The 26017-nt window shown below is 40.7% G+C and overlaps 1 protein-coding gene across 1 annotated transcript; it reads right to left on the reverse strand.

Annotated features, from left to right (window-relative positions):
• Positions 1–202: 202 nt before the first annotated feature.
• Positions 203–24933, reverse strand: znf574 (zinc finger protein 574). The gene is made up of 10 exons (XM_042490619.1): positions 24867–24933; positions 21211–21368; positions 12694–13921; positions 11888–12090; positions 11384–11563; positions 10222–10316; positions 7331–7425; positions 3844–3992; positions 3231–3518; positions 203–1227 (listed from the first exon to the last, which is right to left on the reverse strand). Exons 2-10 carry the CDS (start codon positions 21364–21366, stop codon positions 628–630), a joined length of 2994 nt encoding a protein of 997 aa, XP_042346553.1. The 5' UTR covers positions 21367–21368; positions 24867–24933; the 3' UTR covers positions 203–627.
• Positions 24934–26017: the final 1084 nt, after the last annotated feature.

The following is a 26017-nucleotide window of genomic DNA, read 5'->3' on the forward strand; positions in this document are numbered from 1 at the left end:
GTGTGCGTGTGAGGGGAAACAGAGCGCTTTGAACGGAGGTACGCTGACTTGTGCAGACTGTGAATCTCTCAGCAGAAGACCTCATACTGTTTGTCAAAAGGCAGAAGTGGCATTTACAGCCCGTAAAGCCCATCCCATCTGACGGGATGGGGGCAATGCCCTCGCGTCCTCCACTTTCTAAATTGATGGACGCTCACAAGAGTGAAAGCTGAAGAGTTTTATTATAAAGAAAGCAGAAGATATTTCATGGGCCACCACTTGTCTTCCCCTAATAAATAGGGTCTGTAAATACACGTCTGTATACAATCAAAGGCCAATTTTACAATCTGTTTTTAATCAGTTTGAAAGACTCATTTGGGGTACATTCTGTTCTGAGCGTTTCATCTGTCAGTGAATCTTTAATTCCTTAGTTTTACATTGAACAATGTTATTAATTTTTCTGCTGAAGAAATGCAAAATTATATCACTACACAGGATGGGACTTTTGTTGAAACAGGCTTAGAAACCTATCAAACTATATACATATGAGGTTATAACTCCAAACTTTACTCCAATAGTCTATATTTTCAGCTAATCTTTCATCTTTCTACTGTGTTGTCCTTTCCACAATAGTTTTTAGTCTTACATTTAAACAGTCTCCTCCACAATGAACTCGATGGCGTGCTGCGGCGACTGGCTTGTCTCCACCATGGTGATTTCACTGCCATCCATGGTGATGGTGGGAACAGTAATTCCCTGAGCTCCCAGAACGGAGGAAGGCAGGATGACGACTTGCGAGGCGCCGTCTATGCCGCTAAGCTGATCAGACGGGATCATGACGGTCTCCGTACCTCCTTCGGCTCCCTGCAGTACATAAATGGTCTGCACTTGGCCAGACTCGATCTCACCTGTGGTGGCCAGAGAAGACAGCACCTTGGCGCCCTCCAGCACCTTCTGGACATGCGCAGCCTCCGCCGCTTGTGCTGCCTGCTCAGCGTTCTCCACAGGAAGGTCTCCGTGTAGCCGGATGTGTTTATCCAGGTTGGAGCGAGAGCGGAAGGCAGCGGGGCAGTGGGGACAGGGGTAGGGCTTCTCCCCGCTGTGGGTGCGAGCGTGCTCGGTGAGCCGGGCGGCCACGCTGAAACTCTTGCCGCAAATCCAGCAGCAGAAAGGCCGCAGGCCGCTGTGGATGCGCTCGTGGTCCTGCAGATGGGGCAGCTGGCGGAAACGCTTGCCACATGTAGTGCACTGGTGGAGGAGAAGGGGACAGTGGACGATGAAAAAGTGAAGAAAATACAAAAAAAATAAGTAAGAGGGTGGTGAGAAAGTACAGTTATGTTCACAACAGTGCCAATGCACAAAACTCTACTGCAATTAATATTTTCTGAGACCTCTCTTTACATTTTTCTGCAGATGCAGCACTTCTGGCTGGGAGAGAGAACAGGGTAAGGGGGAAGACAGATACAAAGCAATAAAAACTGTTACACTGCAACCAGTTTCTCAGCTATTGATTAATCTGCTGATTAATTTCAGACAATTAGCTGTTTGGTCTATAAAACACCAGAAAAGGTTAAAAAATGTGCATTACAAAAACAGCTTAAAGTGATGTCCTCAAATGTCTTGTTTTGTCCAACCAACAGTCCAAAGCCCAAATATATTCAGTTAAATTTAACAGAAGACTAAAAAAAAACAGCAAATATTAATATTTTAAAGGAGTAGTGCGTAAAATTTAGCAATGTTTAGCAGTGAGACATTGAACTGGTGAGACATTGAATAAAGCTGTTTTACATTACAGATCCGTGTTTCTCTGTCGCTTTTCGGCTTGTCCGAGACAGGCTGCTGGTCCAGCACCTACGAAAATGTGCTCACCCTTTATCTGATCATTTAACATCCAGGTGTTCAGGAGGTTTTTAACAGGGGCAGAATCATCCTCTCCAAAACAAACAGACAAGCTGAATTAAACCACTAAAAACACTGAATAAAGCAGTTTCAAGTTAAAAATCTGTGTTTTTCCTACGCTGTTCAGCTTGCTGCAGAAGGACTTCTAACCACGGCAGCAAAAATACAAGTAGCTCTATCTAGTGCCAGTGTTTGGATTGTCCATTCTAGGCTACTGTAGAAACATTCAATCAATATGTAAATGTAAACGCCTGATTCTAAGGTAATGAAAACACAACAATTCTTTTTTTGTCAGATGATAATACACTAAAATAAATACAATTATTATGGTATATTCCAAATCTGCAGACATATCCCTCTAGATCCTACACACTGGACCTTTAATAAGCTGGATAATATTCAACTGCATTTTTCCCTTGATAAATGACTATAATTAACAAAATATCTGGCAATTAATATTCTGTTAATCAATGAAATGATTAATAATTGCAGCTCTACACGTGTAAAGAAAAGCATGATCAACCACACAGTGGACACCAGACAGCTTTGTCGCTGAAACATTGGCTCTCCGCTTGCTACCACCTGAGTGCAGACAAAGAACTACAAACAGATACTTGATTAAACCTGAAGCACTACAAAAGAATTACTTTGTTGTGCTTTGATTCCCACTGGGGACACTCAGATTGAATCTGTAATCCCTGTTGGCAGTTCTGCAGTTTCAGTATCTCTGTGAGATATACTCTGATAAAATTACCTTTCCGGTTGAGTTTGCTCTTTATATACTCAATAAATATAGGTGATCCTTCATAAACGCACAGTATATCTGATTTAAATTAAAATTTAGCCCCAAGACAGTGTGTTTGAGGACCAACACTCCCCGGACCCCAATCTTTAGCATGCCTGATAGATATTGCTCAAAGCAAAGCCACAAAAGTTAAATCAATTTCTACAGCCTGACGTGCTGCGATGGGCTTGGGTGGGTCTATAGTTGATGTCCTGCCTCGTCACCAGAGAAACAGAGAGAGAGTCCCAGAATAGTAACAGGCACAGAGGGGAGCTGACAGGCCCTAACTCAGCCCTGTCATTAATCACAGGTACACAGGGAGGGAGGAAACACCCGCAGGACACACACTGCACAAATGGCCGTGGTCCAGAACGAGAGACACGGCCACAGCTATGAGTGGGTGTGACCATGGGGGGTGAGGCAGTGCTGGATGTCAATTTGAAATACAGGCGTTAAAATGGTTTGAAAGCCTTGTGTAAAAAAAAAAAAGAGACACATTTTGATTCAAAACGCTGAGAGAATCTCACTTTTTATGCAAGCACACACACACAACCACCGTCCCTCTTACCTCAAAAGGCCTCTCATCAGTATGTGTCCTCATGTGAACAGTGAAGGTGGAATTGTAGGCAAATTCCTTGTGGCAAATCTGACAGCGGAAACGGGGTCGGTTTTTGGACCTGCCAAGAGTTCCTTGGAAATGGGCCAGCACGTGCTCCTCCAGGGAACTGTTGGAGGTAAAGCGGCGGCGGCAAGGCCTCACCGGGCATTTGAGAGGTGTCTGGCCCGTGTGGGATAACCGATGGAGGTCGAGGCCCTCCTGAGTCATGCAGCGGTGGCCGCAGAGGTCACACTCAATCTGAGGGAGGAGAGAAACAGAGAGGAAGGAAAAATGGACATGAAGAATAGACAGAGGGGGAAAATTAATGACAGGAGAAAAGGTCGGTATCTTCATGGATTGACGTAACCACAACGTCACAGTTTGATCTGGGTACCTTTGTTAGATGTCACCTCCCTTTTTGCTAACCCCACTTCCTCTCTGATTGGACTGGCAAAATGCCAAACTTGCACTTGTTTAATCCTTGTTAAAAATAAATCTGCCTCTCAGTCTCACTCTGAATATCTTTGCAACAAAAAAGTAAAACCGGCTGAAAAAATGAGAATAAATTTTCTGTGTTTCCGACCTGTCCGGTGCATCGTCCCCGACCCTGACCCCGTCCGCGACCAGTGTTCTTCTCCTCCTCTGTGGTAGGGCAACGCTGCATGTGGATTTCCAGCACTGATTGGTTCACAAACTGGGATGAACAGTGAAGGCACGTCGCTGGCTGCTTGTCTGCAATGAAACAGTGTCAGGTTTCAGGCAGGTGATCATACGCTCTCATCATCCTACGAGCAGCTACCGTGCCATGCTGATATCTGATGGCTGATTTGAGCTCGTTGATTGCTCGCTGTCGTTCTAACAATCGAGTAGTGGCAGGTGGTACATACAGGAATGGCTGCTGATTCAGGTGCAGCCAGGTTTTCAGCGTCAACAAAGGATGTGCCTGCTCATTATGTGAACACACGAGGTGAGTTTGACCTACAAATGCATGTAACAAGCTGTAGGGACCGAACTTGTCTTTTAATTAATGATTAAACAATAGAGCTCGAATAAGATACTTCCATTTGTACACTTGCATGTCGTGCACTGCGTATACAATGTAGACAGCTGAGTAGTGTGCAAATTTTGACAAAGTAGCATTGTCTAAAATCAAACACTGCTGCTGAACATCTAGCAGAAATTACAATCGCAAGATTTGACAGCTTTTCTTCTTTTGTTCGGTGAATTGCAACCAGGCGGAGCATTTGATTAGGATTCCTACAGCTGAAGGCAAGTGGGATTTAAGACTTTGTAAGACTTTTTTAATAACACTAACAATTAAATTTGTGACTAGTTTTACAAAAACTAAAATTACAGAAAAACAAAAAAAAACATGAACATAATGAATCTTGCCTTAAAATTTATTGTAACATAAAACATGACTTTATGTTGACGTTAATGCGAGATGCATTCAATTATTAAATGATTATTTTTAATTTACAGAGTATTTTAATTTTTTTTTTTTAAAAAAAGTAAAAGAAAAGAAAAAAAATATAGCATTTTTAAGACTGAAATGTTTATTTAAGTCATTTTAATATCAATTAAGGCCTTAGTTTTTGATTATAGAGTTCAATGCTTTAAGATTTTTTAAGGAGGAGAACCTGCAGAAACACTGTTGATGAAATTTTGTCACTGGCTTGTTTGCTCAATTTGACTACTTCGGTATTTATTTATTTATTCATTGTTAAGCGCACTTTCATGGCTCACTTTTATATCTCTGAATGTCCACAGCTGATACTGACGTGAACACAGTTATGAACCCAAAATGGCAAGTTTAAGTACAGAAGTATCTGATTTGAAACACCACATAGACCTTTTCCATTCAAGGAACTTTGACATGTTACAGCAGGAAAAAAGGTATAAATGATACAATCAATGTTCAGTTTCAGGGTCCTGGTATTGTGCATGCTGACTCATTGTCACGACTTACTCGGACACTTGAATAACACAGATCCATTGTCAGTGTTTTTGGCTGCCAGTATCAGCCAAAATGTCAGCTGTGAGAAAAGGCCTATTGATCTGTTAATGGATTAGTCAACTGACAGAAAATCATCATCATCACCACATCATGCAATTTTGATGGTCAAAGTTGTTTATGGAGCAGAAAAACATTTGCTGATTATAGCCTTTCAAATGTGAGAAATAACTGTTTTTCTGTTTTACATAATAAAGTCTTTTTGGTTGTGGATTGTTCATCAGACAAAAAAAGTATTCTGAAGACATCACCTCAGGCTTTGGGAAATTATAAAGTTCAAGCTCTTCAAGTTGCTTTTTTGTCCAGAACCTAAAAAAATACTCACTTCACAGTGGCATGAAACAGAGAAAAGCAGCAAATCGTCATATCTGAGCACTCACAACCGGCAAATGTTAGGCATTTTTTTGCTTGAAAATTGATTAAAGTTAATCAGTTATTCAGTTAATCATTTCAGTTTTAATCAGCTGCTGCCCTACGTTATAATCTGGAAAGACACACCACACTCTCACTGGGCTGCTCTTGAGAGCCCGGCTGACACTGATGGTTCATCAGCATGTCCGTAGGTCGTCACGCCAACATCTTGCAATCTGCTAACCATCTGCACGGTCTATCCCACTGGGGGCGTTCCACCCTGCTCCCAATTGGGACGCTCTAATTAAACTTTTAATAAGGACAATGTCAACCTATGGCCCTGGACTGATCAATGGATCAATCGCTCCAATCATCTCTCTCAGAGGAGCCACGTACCTCTGACCCCTGCGGCACGCTGACTCTTCAAGCTTAGCTAATGAGGTTGCCGGGCCAACGCCCCCCCCGATTAAGATGAAGAGTCAACATGTAGACCCAATTCATTTACCTCCACCTTCCTCCTCCGTTCCACATGGGACACAAATCAATGCAAAGTCATCGACTTAATGCATCAGCGGGACAATGCACATATAACTTGGACGTATGTTTGTGAATAAACAAGACAGACCAGACCAGGCAAGCTGGTGGGGGATATTATCACCTTTGCATTAATCAATATTAATTCACTGCATGCTGTGCTGATATGATAAGAACATCTAATCTAATTAGACTCCATACAAGCAGGCAAAAAGGGGGTTTGTAATCTGATTTCTTGATATGTTCACCACATTTATATTAATTGTAATGGTCACACAGCAAAACGTGATATGTGGTTGCTGTTTGCAAATTACTTAATTTAACCTGATTTTAATAATTACTAAATACGCTTTATTTTTAGGCTATTATTAGGTTTATTGTTGCTTTTTATAAGATAAAAATATAGAACACAGAAAGGCCATGAGGGATGCAACGCTTTTTTCCAACTGAGACGCTTTGGTTGCGTCTGATAGCTGTGATATAGAATTTTGGCGGAAGTAAAAATATCAGCACAAGGTAGAGTACTCGCTCTGGATGAAGGGAAGGCTGCAGCATGTGGGAGGAGCGAAGTGACCAACAAGTCGAAGTGGGTTGAGTATTAATTTCTCCTCCACTGTTGTTGTTAAGCGATGTGATGGTTAACCTTTGTGGTATTTGTCCAGCCCCTCCTCAAACTGCACAAATTAAAACTGCAAAAATAAAATACACCTAGTGGAAACACGTCAGTTAAAAAAACCTGCCACTTAGCAAAAAAAAGTGGTTACGCTTGCATGAGGTGGTATTGCAAATGATTTGAAAAAAACATATTTTGCAAAACTGCAATGGAAACACTTTTTAAAAATTTTATAGGTTGCAGCTATGTGCTTGTCGGTAGGAACTGGCTCCCTCAGGCTTGATGCAGCAGGTGCTGAGAAGCGTTATTGCATTGCATAACTTTTCAAAAGTTAAGCGGATCATCCAGAGTTTTGAATCCATAATTCTCACAATTCTCGAAAAACATAAAAACATCAACATTACGGTTGTGGCAGTTGTTTGCCATCTCCTGCCTTCCCTTGGTTGGCTTGTCAATGGCGTGGTATTGCAATACTGCAGTTATTACGACATAGGCAGCTGAAGAAAACAGATATTTAATGACAGCCCAAATTATTGTTGTTGAGCCCTTAATTCTCACCTTGGTGAGTGAGCGAGTGCAAGTCCAGGTCTTTCCTGCGTTTGAAGGCCTCTCCACATTCGGGGCAAGGGAATGGATGGCTGGTGTGGAGCAGTCTGTTCAACACACAAAAACACACATTTTAATGTACATTTCCAACCTGCTTTAACTTGTCAAACGAATCACATGGACACAACTCCAGGGATCAGCAACAGTCATACAAACAATTGCATTACACAGAGTGAAGAATTAAAATGTCCCACATGAAAAACACATAAAAACTGTGATTAAGAGGGGAAAAAGTCATGTTTTGGTTTTAAGCTGCCACCCCATATGTGACTCATAGCAGGATTACCAGTAAGTAAGTGCTGAGCTGTGCTTCAGGTTAAATAAGCGGTATTAGCTGAGTGTACAACGGCTGGAGATATTTTTTTTCTTCTTCTTTTTTTTTTTTAAAGTAAACTGGGAGGAGTCGGAGTTAGGACATGAAAGACTATATTTATCCATTGCATAACATTAAACTGGATATAGCCTTAGGGGAGGAGAGAAGTGTTAGGATGTATTCACCTAATGCTGCATCAGGCCTGTGTTCACAGCCAGAAAAAATAAAATAATTTTTTGTAGCTGCTTCTCATAATCTGAACAAACACAGATGATGTCAAAGTTTAGAAAACAAAATGCTCCACTAAGTATTGCACACATACAAATACACAGTATGCATCATGCATAGTGCTACGGGTAATGCTGCAGCAAAAGCACTTAATAACACAAGTCACTTAAAGTAAAGCAGGATGATAGAGGTGATGTGCAAGGACCTCTTAGTGCCCGTATAGGAGGCCAGGCTGTTTCTGTTCCCTGTTAAATAGACAAGAGAAATCAATATTTCAGGGACACCTGACCCTGAGTCAGCTGGGAGAATTAAAATTTCAGTCAGGGTCACCTCTTTTCTTAGCCAGATGTTCTTTAATTAGTAGGGGTGACACTGTACGTTCAGCATTCGCACAACACGTAGTTACACGCTGACTGGAGCTAAAACCATTTCAACCCAATTTTGAGAATCACTGAATCAATTGAAGCCATTTTTAAGCAAAACCAGAAAACATCAACTGGTTCCAGCTTCTAAAATGTAGAGCTGCTTTTCCTCACTTTCTTAAACAGGAAAGTGAATGTCTTTATTGAGCTGAAGGTTTGTTCTTGACCTTGAAAATAAACAGAAATATCTCAAGTGTTCTTCAGCAAAATCCATCTGCTGATGAAGAAAAGTGGACCTTCAGTTAAGATTGCTTAAGGACAAAAGAATAAATTTGAGGCTTTCAAACATACCGCTTAATAGCAGATTAACTGAAAAGCTTGAACACTGATTTCTGCTAGTTTGTCAGAAATTGCACGTATGATCTGCTGGTTTTCAGAACATGCCACTGGTTTAGCCATTCAGTATCTAGACAATCACAAGTGTAGCTTAAGACCAAATCAACACTAACACGTTGTCATTTTAAAGTGCCGTTTTAAAATCAAAACGATCTCCACACGAGCATTTTAGCACCGTTTCAGAGCTAATATCCGTCCATACTAACACGCCTAAAAATGCATGACCGTTGTTGTACAATGGGAATGCACGTCCCGGAGTAAACTGGAAGCAGATTATCTGCTCTGAAGTTGGTTGCTCAGTTCCAGGAAATAATAGGGAGATGGCAAAAAGTTACATCAGAGATTTCTTTGCTTGGACCAATGGTGAAGATGAGGACTTGTAAATGAAATTAACATGAGAAAAAGGTAGTCAGACATCAGAAAACAGAATTGGGAGTTGCTGCAAAGCAAATATGGCGACATGTTCCAGTGGTATTGAAAGAGTTATCTATCGCCAGAAGAAGCCATGGCAATGGAAAAGGAGCAGCACGCAACGACAATGAAATCACAAAAAGTATGTTGACCTGACTATAAAATTTTGGCTTAACACATTGTGACTAATAAGACCTAATCAGGGAATGAATGCTGTTGTTTCCAAAAGTCTTTTCCTGCTCATCCAGACTATAGCGCAACAGTGTTTTCAAATGTCTCTGATTTAGGAGCTCAAAGGCGCCTAAGTAGTATTGATGCTAGGCATAAACATAGCAATAGTTATGTGTTTTAAAACAAGAACATACTAGTGTGGATGTAGCCTCAAGATCTTTAAAAACTGGAAATTTGGAGGGGCTGTGGCCATTATTTTGGCTCTCCATTGGATTTAAAATGAAACACTGCAGTTAAAATGACAACTTTCAGTGTTCACATCCATATCTGGATCACTGTCCTGCAGGTAAAACACAGTGCAAAGCTTAAAGTCACTGCTTTAACCTTTCAGACACTGTTTTATTTCACATGCGCGCGCACGCACGCACGCACGCACGCACACACGCGCGCACACACACACACACACACACACACACACACAATGTTCTCTCCCCCTTGCTCAGCCAGGCAGGACAGGACCCAGCTCTTCCCCCATCCTGGGTTGTTATCGTTATCATCTTAATTTACTGGGCCTCTGTCTGTCAATCATATGTGGCTGCGGCTCAAGGGCAGCCAGACATCTCAGTTAGTGTGTTTGCCACGCAGCTTTAAGGTCTTGCTCAGTAGTCAGACACGGCTCAGCTACTACAGCTCCTGGCGGGAGGGAGGAGGTTTATCTAAATCCTGTCCTGGGTTCTGTTTGGAACCGTAATTCTAATGTATTTACGGTGTAAACAGGGTCGGAAATGATTGAATGTGGACAATCTGGTCCATGTGAAAATCCACAGTTATTCAGAGTGCTGAATATAACATACAGTATGTAGCTAAAGATGTTAGATGTGCTGCAGTTATTTTCCGTTTAAATTTCTGCAATCATATTAATGCTAAGTGTTACTGAAGTGTCATCGCTGTTGTGTTCTTACTTGTGATGTTCAAGCTGATCCTCCGTGTTAAACCGTGACGGACAGTTTGGACAAAAGAAGAGATGAGCAGCTCCCTCGTTGTCCAAAGTGCACACCTGCATTGAGGGACACAGCAGTCAAGGTCAAAAAGAAAAGGATTTCACAGCAAGTTATCTACCAAAAATATAATTCTCCCTTTTTTATAGAAATGCTAAAAGGTTTAAAATATGTGACAACAAATTTTAAAAATGAAGCATATATCTCATCATTTCCACACTACAAAAAGTTTCTTCATGTGCTATATTTAAAGCAGCTTTTATTTTTTTAAATGGTATAAATGAGATCTGGAATTAAACTCTTGGATTTGGAAACAGTGTTTCCCCTTTAAGCCCAAAAATGCTATAAATATGCTGTAAAATCTCCCCGTACGCAATCAACTCACCATTTCTATTTTATACTACCAGAGTTGAGGACAAGCGAGGATTATAAACTTAAAACCTGCAAATAAGGGTTCTCCAATCGATTGACAGCTTACCATTATGAGCAAATAATGATGATCAGGTGACACAAAACACATCAAAAAGACTATTTCTCTATGTGTCGCTAAAAAAGCTTAACTGGTCTTTCGTTTCTGTGGCTCACACTTAACATCCATTGTGACATTCATGGATTACTGCTAACCTGTGCAGTGCAGACACACCCTTTCTCCTCGCTCACATCCCTCTCTCTCTGTCACACACACACACACAGCACTGAAAGCTTCTGTAGAGGCTGCAATACACTCTGCTGTTTTTTGACAGTGCTTACATTTAGCTTTGTATTGTACCCACACAATCAATATGGCATCTTTATGTAAACCAGCTCTTTCTCATCTGCATTTCTCCAGGATTTTATTCTTATTCATTTTGTCTCTGCAACTAGAAACACTGGTTTGATTAGGGGAGACCAGGGGCAATTGGGACAATTTTTGGTTTTGATGTCATTACTCAAATACCTCTGAACTGTTTAGATACGATTTTTATGTTTTATGTTTAACTAAAAACATAATTGGACATCTACAACTTCGTACAAAAGTGTCTTTTCTCGTGTCAGCTGATGTCCTAAATATCTTCCAGCAGTGCAAACTTGAGGAAACACTGGAGAGAGAGGTATTTTAATACAAAGAAAATGATTGAGACTGTACCGGCTTGCGTCCACGCTTGCGTCGAGGCTCTGTCGAAGAGTGAATGCGCTGGTGTCTCTTCAGGGTGGCTGCCTGGGAAAAGTTTTTGCCACAATCATCGCAGCCAAATGGCTTGTTGCCAGTGTGGCTCATGCTGTGGCGCAGCAGGCTCTGGGAGTTAGTGAAGGACTTTGTGCAAACCTGCACAACAACAATAACCACAATCAGTGCCATAGATGTGTTTACAAAAGCTTTAAGTACACCTTGCGAGAGAACAAATAAAGCTGAATATGGCTACATTTGCTCAAATTATCATTTTTAAAAACAACATCCATTGTGCAGAGACACCAGAGAATCTGTCAAATATAATGAGAGCGAAGGTTCAGATTGTGTCTGCTTCAAACCTAAAACACTTCAAAAGCATTACATCATCTCCCTTGTCTGCTTCATGATGTAAGTGACATTTCCATCAAATAAAAGAATCCCTCAGATTCAAGAAACATTTGATTAAATTTTGAGTGGCACCTTGCACGTGAAGAGCTTTTCTCCCGTGTGGCTGTAGACATGGGTGCGGAGGAAGACGCGCCGGGTGAAGGTTTTGCCACAGTACGGACAAACATGGGGTAGTGGTGTGCGAGCCCAGTCCTGCAGCAGCTTGGCGGGTGGAGGGTGGTTGGTGTTGTCCGAATCTGCCGCTGTGCTGCCCTCTGATTCTGTGGCCTTGTTTCCTGACAACACCAAAAACTTTTCATTGAAGACCAAAACATCCTGCAACAAGTGCCTTATTTGGAGGATTTTAAAGGCGAAGTGTGTTTAATTTAGGGGAATTTGGTGGCATTTAGTGGTGAAAAGTAGATTTCAACCAGCTAAAACTTCTCCCAGCTAGAATCCCTTCGTTTATCAGGAGCCGAATTATCCACAGAGGTCTTTTCCTCTCTAAATGAATAAAGCAGGCTAATAAAACAGCCAAAAACACCAAATAAAGCTGTTTCATGTAACAAATCAGCGAACCTCGTAAATTCATTTCTGGTCAGCTTTTTCTAATCCGTGTTCAGGAGGTTTTTTACTGTGAGCAGAATTATTCATGGAGGTCTCCTTCTTTCCAAAACAAACATATCTGGCAATTTAAACTGATAAAAAAAATGAATAAAGAAGTTTAAATTTAAAAGTCCAAGTATTTAAATCCCCATAAGTCAGGGACACACCCTGTATGTAGATATAAATGGCTCATTCTAAGGTAAGAAGAACAAAACTGTTCTTATTTTCAGCTATTTTCACTAAAGAAATCATACTTATTACACTGGTCCTTTAAAACAAATATTTTCACTTACCTTTGAGTGCACTAACGCCGCTCAGGATCCTGACAGAGGGCTTATTTCTCTTAGCAAGAGGTGAAGCTGATTCACCAGCAGAGGCAGGCGAGGAAAGCAGCCGCTTTGAGCTCTGTGGGGCATCCTGAGGTTTAGTCGTCCCATCACCAGTTTCACCTCCATCCGCCACCTCTGCCACTGAAGTGAAGCGGTGCTGCCGGCGGTGGTACAGGTACTGGGTGGTGTTCATGAAGCTCTCGCCACAATGGGAGCAACTGTGTAGTGGATCCTCCAGGCCATGCTTGAGCTTACGATGGCTGACCAGCCCTTCCACATTGCTGAAGCTCTCTCCACACTGTGTGCACATGAATAACTCAGGCTGTGTGAAACTGGAGGTGATGCTCATGCTGGAAGGAGTGGCGTCCTGGCCCTGCTCCTCAGTCCCGTTGTTTTGAACTTCCTCCAATGTCTCTTCAGGAACCCCTTCCGCCCGTTCCTCGCCTTTCTGCCGGTGTTGCTTGCGGTGGTAAAGAAAAAGGGTGGTGTTTAGAAAGCTTTCCCCGCACACAGAGCAGCGGTGCAGCGCCTCTTCAAAGCCGTGTTGGGTCCTGCGGTGAGCCACGAGTTCAGACACCAGGCCAAAGCATGAGCCACAGTCCACACACAGGAGCACCGGTTCGGGCTTTGGCTTTTTGTTGGCCCCTCTCCTCCTGGGAGAGGAATCGTCTTGATTCGAGGTCGAGGGAGCTGCCACAGTAACTGGAGGATCTGAGCTTTGAGCTGAAGAGGTCTCTGCAACTTGCTGACTCTCTTCTTCTGCTATGGAATTCTCTACTGGCTCCGGTTTAACGTTTTCACTTTTCGAGGGAGAAGAATAATCTGGATTTACAGTTGAATTGGAGCTCTGAGCTGAAGCGGCCTCTGGCTCGGGTTGTGAAGGTTGTGTAGGTTCTGGCTCAGGTTGTGTATGTTCCTGCTCAGGCTGTGAATCCTCTGGTGGAGGTTTTTGGTTCTCGGAGGCAGACTGCTGACACGTCCCTTCTTTTCGGTGCTGCTGCCAAAGGTCCAGGCTCTTGAAAAGTTCATCACAGTCTCCACACTGATAGAGGATTCTGGGCTGGTCTGATGTCACGTTCGCACTGACCGCAGCCTGCTTGAGAACGTTCTTAGCTGGTTGCACGGAGGAGTGTCCTGCTTGGATTTGGATCTGTGGTGCAGCAACTGCCCTTGATATATTTATTACCTGTTGCTGCAAAGACAAGGGAGGAAAAAAGAGGAAATCAGATATTACCTTTAATGTTTCATTTGCTGCTTTTGCTTCTGTGTACTAAGGAAATTACTCTTTGTAATACTAATCAAAGAGCTGTTTCAAGTGAATTCAACCTGCAGTATTTTTCTTTTATTTCATGCTTTCTGGCAGATGAGGGATGAGAATTCATTGTTGGGGTATTGAGGTCAATTAGAGCAGCGTGTGTTTAGAGCCAAGGTTCCTCTGAGAGCTCCAGACGGCCGAGATAAGACCTCAGCCAGGCCGATAACTATCAAAGGCCCATCAGGGTTGAATGGGTCACTCCACAGGGTTTTGCTTTTGCTCCCTCAATCCATTTGGACGATAAAAAACAGAACATCAAGGTCGAGGTTAAAGACGTCTGAAACTGTCTCAATTACGGCAGTTCAATATGTCTCAGATACTAAAAATGATTTATGGGCTTTTGTTTTTGCATTCAGGTGTGTGAATACTGAAGACCACTTTCAGATGTGATCTGTCTGATCCAATAGATTTTTTTTCTTAAACAAATACAGACTGCATGTTAACATCTGGTGTAAAGAAAGCAGATATCTTTAAAATATAATATAAATGTCTCCTGCACAAATTGAAATTGACCCAATTTAGTGTTTTTAAAAGTGTTTTTAAAGTCCTAGTGCATAATAAATGATAATTTATTGTGAACTAAATCAAAATCTGAGGAAACATTGTGTCTAAGGCATAGACTGGATAAAAGAAGTGAACATTTTGTCACCCACTGGTTTATGGAACAAAATATTAAAGTAGTATAAGAGTGCAAACTTAATGCATTATTTAGTATAGCATATTGTTGAATTTATTCATACCATCTTGTTTACACATACTTAGTGCTCACAGTGATGTGTCCACTAGTCAGCGCTGTTCAGAGACAGAGAGGGGACAGAGCTCGCGGGGTCGAGCAGGTTCTGATGTTTTGACTGAGCTTTAACTTTCCTGGGACTTCACAAAGTTATGAAGAAAACCCAAAATGTGTTGGACTGTTTTATTCCTTCTCAAACACCCACATGGCTTACAGCAGTTTGGTCGTAGGCAGTTAGTCATTTTTGAGTTCGTAATTTTGGCTGCCACCATCTTTGTTTTTTGGAGCCAGAGGTTTGGATGTGAGGACGGAGCTGTGTAGGAGCGAGGGGTGGATCTGGGGCTATGCTAATATCCTGACTGACATGTCGCTGCCAGTGCAACTTGTCAGGGGCAAGGTAGCGATGCCTTAAAGCATGCCCTGCTGCATCATCTATTTTACTCTAAATGGGACCATATATAAGAAATGAACATTATTATGTTTTAAAGAAGACTTGAAACTTGCAATTGAGGAAATACTCATTGAAAAATGTTTACTTAGGTAATAAAGTGAGAAGTACGCCCATTTTCTCATGAGCCACGCTGCGACCCAAAGTTCTCAGGAGTTTTTTCTCAAAGACAACTTTTCATTGAACTAACAAACAGGTTCCTTCAGCCTATTGTGAACTCCCTTTCCACCGCAGTCCGAAGAGTGACGAAGATGAGGCAAATCCATCCCCTGACATATGAAAAAGCAACGTGACGGATTGAGGGCTGCTGGTGGGCGCAGGGGTGAACACACTCTGCAGCCTGTTGTTTGGTGTGCTCACCCGTTTTGACTGCAAAAACATGTTGGAAAGTAAAAATATATACATTTTCCTCACTGCGACATTTACTGCTGCATGGTATTGCTGCAAGTTGGATGTAGTGAATAAAATTCAAAGGAGGAAAATGAAATGAAGAGTTTCTCTGCAGCTCCAGCATGCACAAAACCGACAATTCAGCACACCAAAAAAACCCTCTCTCGCTGAAGAAAAGCCTGTTATAAAGGCTTTGTGCTTGATATTTATCTCAGATAAATGGACAGGTCTTCACCATTCTGAATGAAGCTTTTCATACTGTGCAAGAAAACCTTTGTTGGCCTTAGAATGAAGGCTATGCAGCCCCCCAAAAAGTTTTTAATATAGATTTTTGGGTTTTTCACCTCCATGCAATCCAAATGTCTTTCTCCTTCACAGACCTCAAAGAAAACACAACAAAGAAAAAGAAGCCTCATTCTGGTTCGCAATGATTCTGCAGCACCTGACAGTGTGATCTCATCATCCTTCACCTGCATGTTAGAAAAGTCTCACATTAGTGGTGTTTACTGTCTAACACATATGACAATCTAATGTTTTTTACGTTTATTTCATAGCTTTGTCATTTCTGAAACAAAAGTGAGTTGTTCATTTATATTTTTGAAGCTAGATTTTCATTATTACAGTGTAATTTAAAATAGATACCCCCAAATAAAGCACAGACTTTGTAAAGGGTGAATGGCAGTTGCTTAGACTACATGATATGCAGATATATGCTGCACACCCACTGAGAAAGCTCCAGGACTTCGGTTTACCCACTTAAAATATGCACAATGATACGTTAAAACAGTTTCGTGACAAAACTTTCACTTCAGCTATTTATTTCGCAAACACAGGACTGGGTGATGACAGTAACCTGAACAAATCCTGCAGAACATGCAGAGAAATGCTCGTCTTTCCTCGCCCCCATCCCGCTGAGCTCAGTGTGAAGTGTGTGCATATTGAGGGTGTGTGGGAGAGCGAGAGTGAGACAGTGACGCTGCATACGCTGAAAGTAGACAGCTGTTGGCTATGAGAAGAGAGGAGAAATTAACAGTGAAGTTGTCAAGTGATAGTAAATGTACAGTTTAAGTTGGTCCATGAATAAATACTGTGGCTCCTCAAGACCCAAGTAAAGTTCCTGTGTCTTGCTTCTCAACTGCTGGGTAAAATAAAGCTGGTAAGCATCAACCTGGGACCTGGAGGAAAAACAACCAGTGGTGCCCAAAAAAAAAATTGAGTAAATGAATAGAATTATTTGTTGAAATGGCCCCTGCATATGTATCAGCCACAAACAGCCATCGTTTTATTGCAATTAGGCATAAGCGGTATCACGGTATTTCAATATTTCCATATACCAGGATGTTTAGAAAATCAAAAATACAGACCCACATCTTTCTGTAACTTCATACCGGCGAGGCTGTATTGAGGATGTTTTGCATGCAGTGTGCATCACATACCCTGGAGGTTACGTGCATGCATGAGCAGTGTGCGTTCACACTGGCAGTATTTGTTGTTGCAGCACTGCTTCAGAGCTGCCTACTGTTATAACTACTATATTTCCACCATTAAAAGCACATACTCTGCTCTACAGTATCGTCAACAACATAGTCTTTCAAATGTTTCACAGTAAAATGCCTTGTGTCAACAACTGAAGCGAAGTCAGGTGGGGTTTTTTTAAACAGAAACAGTAAAGGTTGAGTAAAACAGATGTATGTATGTATTTACTCATATCTGTGACAGAAAAAGGCATTGAAACTGTAGTAAAAGTTGGTAAAGAGTTTATATAATGATCAAAAGACCTTTTTCACTACCTGTTTTTGCTGAAACCTGTGCGTATCGTGCAAACAAAAATCAGTGAGACTCCGTTTTTAGATGTGCTGCTTGAGCAGCGCTGCTCACGCCATCAGTGTGGCTGCACTGACCCGGTTACATGGGCGCTGAAATTAAGCAACAGGTACCACAACCTGAAAGTCTCTGTTTCGATAAAAGAGATTAACATGAATTCAGAAGGTGTATGGTTGTCATTCTCTGTTTAATAAGGGAAATGGGTGTAAGAATATTAGATTTTGTTGACATCTCGTGAGTGTATTGTATACTGAGTAGACTAAAAAATGGCAAGACAGCCAGCAGAACGTAGCTAACTCATTGTAGCGGCTCTGGGAAAGGTGGGATTAGCACTGCACACTGATACTGTCATATACCATATTCCCCGATGAAATTCAAGGAAGGTATAAAGGTATGAAAAAATAGATACCACAAAGGTCTAACTGCAATGTCACATTATACACACTGAAATCATGATAATCTAGTTTATGGGGTGGAGATACTTGCAATAAACCAGCTTATAGGAAACTGGAATCCAGGAAGCCATAAGGTTCCCAGGTTTTACAGTGTTTCTCCAGCTGATTCATCTTTCAGAAGGCCAATGAGTGATCCATCAGGAGAAAGGGTGACACTGACTGATGCATTTCTCATGCTCTTCTTCCCACTGGCGACTCAGGATGCAATTTGTCTGTCACGAGTGTCACCGTGCTTTATGGACATGCGTTGAAGACTGTAAAGATGGAAGTGCGGGCGCAAGTTCAGACAGCCCAGCCCTACTGCCAAACGAGGGCCAATGACTGCTTTTAACCCCGAGGGACTTTCTGAAGCTGTCATGGAAAAGGCAAAAGAAAAAGTGCCAGTCGCACCAAGACTTAGCTCGATATGTCAAAGTTAAACAGAGTAACTCGTGTCATTATACAACTTTCGAACTCTGCAATTCAAATAGCCTCTTTGCTGAACTCAGAATTAATAGAGCTCAGCAATATTTCCAAAGAATATATTCCAAACACGAGACATAATGTAAAAAATATTGAAGGCAATGCAAAAATCCACAAGCCTCTCACATTCACAACGAGCCAAAAAACAATAGAACTACAACTGAATTTACATACAGAGGCACACATTAACAACACAAATGGAAAACACTAAAAAAAAAGACAATAATCTTGAAAACTCATTGTTCATTATTTTTTAAGCATGAGGACCATGCTGGTAATTTAGCTGGACTTGCCAGACGCCATGTAAACATGGCATCCTGGACCTCAATGTGGCCTGCGATCTGTATTACATGTCATTCCCTCCTGCTCACACTTGTCCTCTACTATGATTTATCAAATTAATGCCAAAAATGATGCAGTGATGGCTTATACATTCTTTTAACCATGTTGCTATTGTAATGTATCACATAACCAAAAACAGTTTCTCCACTAAACTGCCATTTATGCTCCCACTTCAGAGCAGAAATCTATTTCACTGCAGGAAAGATGGTCTCTTCATAAGACTGGACTTGCTACGGAGTAGAAAAACACAAACACTTTTGAAATTGGTGCTACATAATCAGAGAAAAACAAAGAAAATGGGCTTCGGCTTTTGCTCAAGAGGTAGAAAACCTACAGTTACCAGAATGCACTGCGCCACACCAGACCAATAAACACCCCTGCTGGTGGGTGACATCATGTGCACTCATCCGTTTGACACAATGGCGTCCAGTAGGTAACAAACAATCCTGAATTACAGTTAATAAGTAAGCTAAAACATGTTTCTGAAAACATTTGAGGCGAGAAATTGGCAACAGTGACATAATCTTGGATTAAATTTGATCAGCCCTGCTTAGTTTTACTGTCTGATTTCAGTTTTCACAATGCAGGAAACGTTATGGCGGTTGCTTTCCATTTTCAAACTCACTATTACAGGTAAACAGGGCATTAAAATATGTTTCTGAAAACATTTTAGGAGAGAAATAGACAATACAGTAACACAATCTTAGTTTATATTCATTCAGCTCCATCTAGTTTCAAGGGATTCTGGTTTGGCTGCCTGCTTTTGACGGCCCACCTGCAAGGCCAGAGCGACCAACCCAGGGAAAACTGTGCTCACTGTAATCAATCCACTTTTAGCACTGCCACATTTTTGCCTGTTGCACCTGTTTGTCTCACTAATGACTCATTACGCTGATAAACAACGTGCTAATGTGTTATTTTGCCATTACCCTAGACAGAAAACAGTTCCAGGTAGCACTTAAGTACTTAGAAAACTGTTGCATAACCTGTAGGTCTTACTTCACAGCTATGGCCTGTTTATCAGGGTAAAAGTTTAGAGGTCTGACAGATGAACTGGTGCAATGACTTAGTGACTGATATTTAAGTTTACAGTTATCAGTATGCATATTAAATTTTCCAGTGCCAATAAAGATAAAGGGTATTTCAGCCAAACAAATGACACATTATGTCAAGATCTCCATGTCTACTGAACACAAGAATTTGGAGAAAACAAGATTGACATTTTCAAAATCTATGATTATGTCACTTATATAATCTTACTTAGGATGGTGTTTGTTTTCACTTTATTTTAGATAATAGTGGAAACTCATGCATTTATGTAAGTGTTGTCAATTTTCTTTTGTAGCTTGCAACAGCTGTCTCAGCCTGGTATTGTTTGTATTTATTGTTTTTAAAATGACCGGGTTTCTCTTGCAAAAGAGATTTTAAGGTCAATGAGACTTTCACCGGGTTAAATAAAAGAGAAAAAAAATTGAAGTCAAGTAACAATTACCACAAAAACAACTTTGTTGGCAATTATGCCCCATTATCAGTTTATCGGGTACACCTAGCTTAAGCTAATTCAGTTTAATACAACAGTCCTGCAGAATATTGTTTTAGAGAGTTGTTTGTTTAACTGTATGGTCATTTTGGATGCTGAGGTGTTTTGTGCTTTTGAATTGTGTTGCATTATACTGACAGCTTGTCCACCTCATTTATACCAACGAGGTTTGGCTAAATAACAGAAACACTTCTCCAAACCTTCAGGAAGAAGTAGTTTCCTTAGGCTGCAATAGTTTTAGCTAAGTGTAGCTTATGAACTGGAAACTGGAGGTAGATCATAGCTACAATGATTTATCAATTAGTTGTCAACTATTAAATTAATCACCAACTAATTATATGATCCAAAAACTGGCTTGAGTATTTTTTTTAAAGAAAAATATTCCAGTTGCTAAATGTAAATATTTTCTGGTGTCTTTCCTCCACTATGACAGTAAACTGCATATCTTCGGGCTTTGGACAAAATAAGACATGTGAGGACATCATCTTGACACTGATTGACATTTTTTCCCAGTTTTTGTTAGTTTCAGCCCTGGTGTAGATTACATCTTATTTTCATTCCTTAACATGCACTGTCACCATCTTAACCAAAAAATATCTACTTAATATTCAAGGACTAAACATATGACGTCAGCATACACCTAAATCAGATATTAATACACAGCAACCGTTTTAAATGAGTCAGTAAATCATTATAAACAACTCAATGTTAAGTGCTCTGATCAAGGTCACTGTTACGATGATGAGTGGCAGAGCACTGTCAATTTATTACTTAAGTTATTGTTGTCACTTCAATGTCATTCTCCGGATCTGATTCAGAGGCTTTAATTTGATCACACTCTGGTCGTTTCCGGCCACAGTATCGATGTTTTTCAGTTCTGTTCCCAGCTAAAATCAAGATTCTGCACTCGGGACACCCAGGCACGACCACAATGATGAAAAACGCTAAACTGTTGACAGTGCCAGTATTTACCCGACTCTGTAGGATCGGAACAGTGACGGAGGTGGTTCCAGGTGTTTCTGGCTGTTCATCCTCAGCGGTGCACGTCAACTGGTGCTCCAGTACCTCTTCCAGGGTGCCGAACTCCTGGTAGCAGGGGAAGCACATGTACACCGATGAACTCTCCATTCCTGCCAGGGGATTAGAAATCAAAAACATTTCATAAGAAGAGCAGCAATGCAAAACTGATTTAGATAAAGGTGAAACAGTTCATAACACTCAGCATGCTTAGAATCTGAAAGTAATATCAAAACGTGAGCCTTATACAGATGCATACCCAGCAGTGTATTGCATCTGAAGTTAGGTTGTGAACATTGCCCTCTTCTGATGAAAAGAAGTGCCTGCATATATTATCAAGACAACAGCTTGGACACATGCGCCAGGAGGCTAACCCTGGGGTTGCCAGGATGACTCACCATGCGCTGAGCCCTGGCTAATTGTTATTTTGACCATGCAGGTTGCTGCTCAGGTAGAGACCTTGCCAAGTCTTTCTCTCTCCCTCTGCCATTTCATGGGGCCCAGCCGGACATTTAGCTTCAACATCAATTAGATATGTGCTGTAATTAGACCCACTGGAAGTGCAGTCAAGTTCATGCTGCTGCTCCTCAATGTAGCTATAATCAAAACACAATCTCTGCATTCCTTCACACTCACTGGATACAGATCGCACCACATACTGCACCAGAAACTCTCCTCTTTGAAAAAATAACCTTAAAGATCAAAGAAATCCACATCAAATGTGGTGCACTTTCTAGTTGACCATTACCAGCAGTGACAATGTCACAACGACTGCTGTTGTTTTTGGGTGTGGTGGTCAGAGCAAGGGGATGGAAGTAATGGGCTTAGGTAGTGGGGAAGGGCCAACTGGTCTCCCACTGAACAGAATAGATAATGTTATTATACATTCACATAGAAATTTGTCTCACGCTTCACAGAGACGTGGCTTACAACAAATGGGATAAAAACAATAAATGAGTAATAAATAAGAGGGCCAAAAGGTTGGGATCAAAGTGCTAACAATAAATGCATATCTAAAACAATATCATGAGAAACTGCAGCAGTCATTAATATCTAATAATGTCATTTATTTAGTAAGATGACAAACGACAAAATAAAGAATGTTTTGGTGCATCACGGCTGGAGCAATCCCATCACAAGATGGTTTCTAGATTTAATTGTCAGACAAGGCTGTTACTTAAAAGGATAAGGCTGGCAATGTTTCTGTCAACAAATCCCAAGAGAAGACCAAACCAAAAATAATTGTTGGTATGTTGGTCGTATGTTCGTCTGTCTCTAAATGCTTTCTAACTTCCCCAGCGGATCTGTGACACTCAACCCATGTGTTCCTACTGAATATATAAAAATACTGAAAAATGGATCACATATATATAGACTAATTATTTTAAAAAGCCACCTTATCCAAAAATGTAATTACCTAAAACAGCTGGCCACTTTAGGTTTTAAGCTAAAGTTACTCAAATGGGGTATATGGTGTTTTTCTTGTGAGCTGTTTTCAGCTGCAGGTTTGGTGATTTAATGAGTATATACATTATACAGCAGTAGAGACTGACAGCTGACAGTGAAATTAACAACAGTAACCAAATTCAGTGTAATGAAGATGTCACTTGTGGCTCACTTGTGTATTCTTAACAGTGGAAGTCTTTTAGGCTTCATCGGGCATTTGCTACACAGCAGTACTTGTTAGTGGGATAAAGTCTTTCTCTGGGTCTTGATAATAGCACAAAAAATATTAAATATAGCCAAATTTATTTAAACGGCCAGGCCAATTATGGCCTGATGATGCCCCACTGCCCCCTGATAGGATGATGGTCGTAGTAATGCGGTCTGTGTTTATCTGTGTCCTTTTTTTTTAGCAGAAGCTGTACTGTCCTGGTGCAGATGGTCAGATACAAACCCCCCAGGTTTGTGCAACACTGCTACACCTCAGCTTGGCAGCAACATTAAAGGATCAGATGTGAGGTACTGTGCATCTGCTTTTATCCATTTACCTGTGAGCATCTGTTGTAATTTGCTTTTTCACAATGGGCTACATTTGTCTGAATTTGAGCAAATCTATGTTTACCAGGGTCCTATGATCCCCAGCTCAAAGTCCTCTTAGTATGACATGTTAAAGGGATAGTATCCATAGTCCGTGCAATAAGCCTCCTGCAGACTGAGAGATTTTTGCAATCTTACAAGTTTAGTGCAAGCTACACTCTGCAACATGGATCTTAATAAACTTGGGTATGACATCAAGTTTGATGTAGGCTGTGTGATCGCATCATCTGTTGAATCGCAGGCCATGACCTACATCCGACAACGTCAATATGCAAGAACCAAACATCCTCAGCGAGCATCATCCATCTATGCTGCTGTAGTGGTAAGAGCAAAATGTAAACAAACAAATCGAGATTAAAATAAAAAAAAATAAATAAAAATGCATTGCAAATGTGGGACTTTTTTTTAGGTGGCTAAGTATTTTTATTCTACCTGTTTCTCAATATTTCTACTTTTTTCTGTTGAACTTAGTAAATCTCTGTCTTATTTTGTGTCTAACCAACTATTATTGTCAAATTGAATTTGTTCATATGTACTACTAATTGAATTTTGTTTTTTTCCCTGTTGCATCTGTGATAAACTGAATTTGTATGATGTTAAATGCTGATAAAAAGACCTCAAAAAAAAATAAATAAATGAATACCCTTTGTTACTGTTTTTTTCGGGAGGGGGGGCATATACACATGTACTTAATATGGGGGGGGGGGGGCGTGCCCCCTACATCCCCCCGAAATCTATGCCAATGGCTGACTGTATATTTACTAATTAAACTGTAAAGCGTCTTTTGTCCTTCACTTTTGGCAACTATAATTAAATCCCTCCTTCAACAATCTCTTGCAATGTTATATTAATAAACATAGGACTCTGGAAACATGTGAATGACCCCGTCTAAACGCCATGAGTGTTATTGCATGACAGACAGTATGGATGCTAACCTAACGCTGTAAGTGTTTACAGCAGGGTCAATGTCAGTCCGCAGCTGTCTCATAAAGGGACACCGAGGACAAAAAATACGTTTAGTCCCTGCAATAACCGGCTAATACAAAGCCTTGCTCATGTTGGCTCCGTTGTCTGTTTCTCTCCAGCGGGGTGTCCGACCGGAGCTAGCATGAACAACAGCTGAGTCAAAGCTAACGGTTAGCAGCTAGCTAGCAAACTGTATTATCTCCAACCAGACTGTGCTGCTAACATGCAACGATGGCCATTTTTTATCTAGCAACATGGCTAATGTGCCCCCGGCGTGGCGGCTAGCCATGTTGCTAGCTCGGGAAACAACCGTCGGGTTATTCCGTGAAAGCGGGCGCAGATGCCACATTAGCTCGTCACTAAACCCTCTTTACCACTTGGACCACTGGTGCTTACTTTGTGATACCAAGGAGAAGAAGAAGAAAACAGCGAAGAAGGAGGGCGGGATGCGCTTCTTCGGTGGTATAATGGCGGCGAGAGACTAAAAGTTAACATTAGCTGTCTCCCCCCGTTGAAAACCTCCATACATAGATGTCAGTGTGAATTATATCACCGGGAAAGTAGCATTCGTATAAAATAAGTTAAAATAATCCAACATAACTCACCGCATTCAGACGTTACCGGTCGAGGAAATAGCACAACAACTTCAGTTTTTTCTTCATGTTAGAAGACTCGATCTGATTGGCTGAGTCCGTCACTTCATCAGCCAATAGCGTTCGACGATACATCTCACTTGCAGTTTGTAGTCCAAAAGCGCGCCAGCAGGGTCTGTGTAGTCTGATGGACTACACATTTTAATTAATTTGGGGTTTTTTTGTAATGAATTAGGCTACCTAGATTGGAAAAATCCCAGAAATAAAGTATTGTATGTTTAAATGTAGGCTTACAAATATTTCATTTATTCAAATTTATGTATTTAATTTATTTAAAATGGACCATGTACAGTTTAAAATTAGGAGTCAGCAGATTATCAGCCTGGCCAATTATTGGCATTTTGCCGATTATTTGTATCAGCATTTTATTTTAATGATTGCAGGTAAAAAATAATAAAATAAAAAGTGTCAACATGGGAGGAACTTTTACTTTGTAAAACCTCAGGGAGCTATTTTTTAATTCTTTTTTTTTAATCTAAAATTTCACTTTACTTTATAAAAATTGGGGACTTGCTGTATATCATACTGAATGCTTCAGTTTTTATTAAACATTTGTCAAAGGCATTTAGAGAATGTTTTAAGTTGGAGTTTGTTTTACTCCAAATTCTAAATAATGACAAAAAAGATTTTCATTTTTATTATAAATGCATATCGGTTTCAAATATCGGTTTTTGGTCTCATTAACTACTAATAATCTGTATCAGAATTGTCCCTGAAAAACCAATATCGGTTGACCCCTTTTTAAAATGTAAATGTTAGCATTTGATGCACATCATACCAGATTATACTTTAGAGGTTCCCAACTGATGACCCCAAGGACGTGTTAGTTATCACTGCTCACTGGCCTTTATATTTAAGCCATAATAGCTGATTAGTGATCCTAGGTTCTTCATTGAGTGCTAATCCTTTTCTGGAGCACAATTTTTTTGTGTTTTACTTGAACTCAGAAAATACTGCAGTGTCCCGATGTCAAGAAATTACAATTTTTTAAAATTATTATTATCAGTTACAATAACCCTAAAAAGAATGAAAATTGTTTTGTTTTGTTTTTTGTTTTTTTTTTTTGTTAAAAAAAAAAAGTTTTATTACAATAATTCAAACTT

Source organism: Plectropomus leopardus, chromosome 7, assembly GCF_008729295.1.
Source record: "Plectropomus leopardus isolate mb chromosome 7, YSFRI_Pleo_2.0, whole genome shotgun sequence".
Classification (NCBI taxonomy): Eukaryota; Metazoa; Chordata; class Actinopteri; order Perciformes; family Serranidae; genus Plectropomus; species Plectropomus leopardus.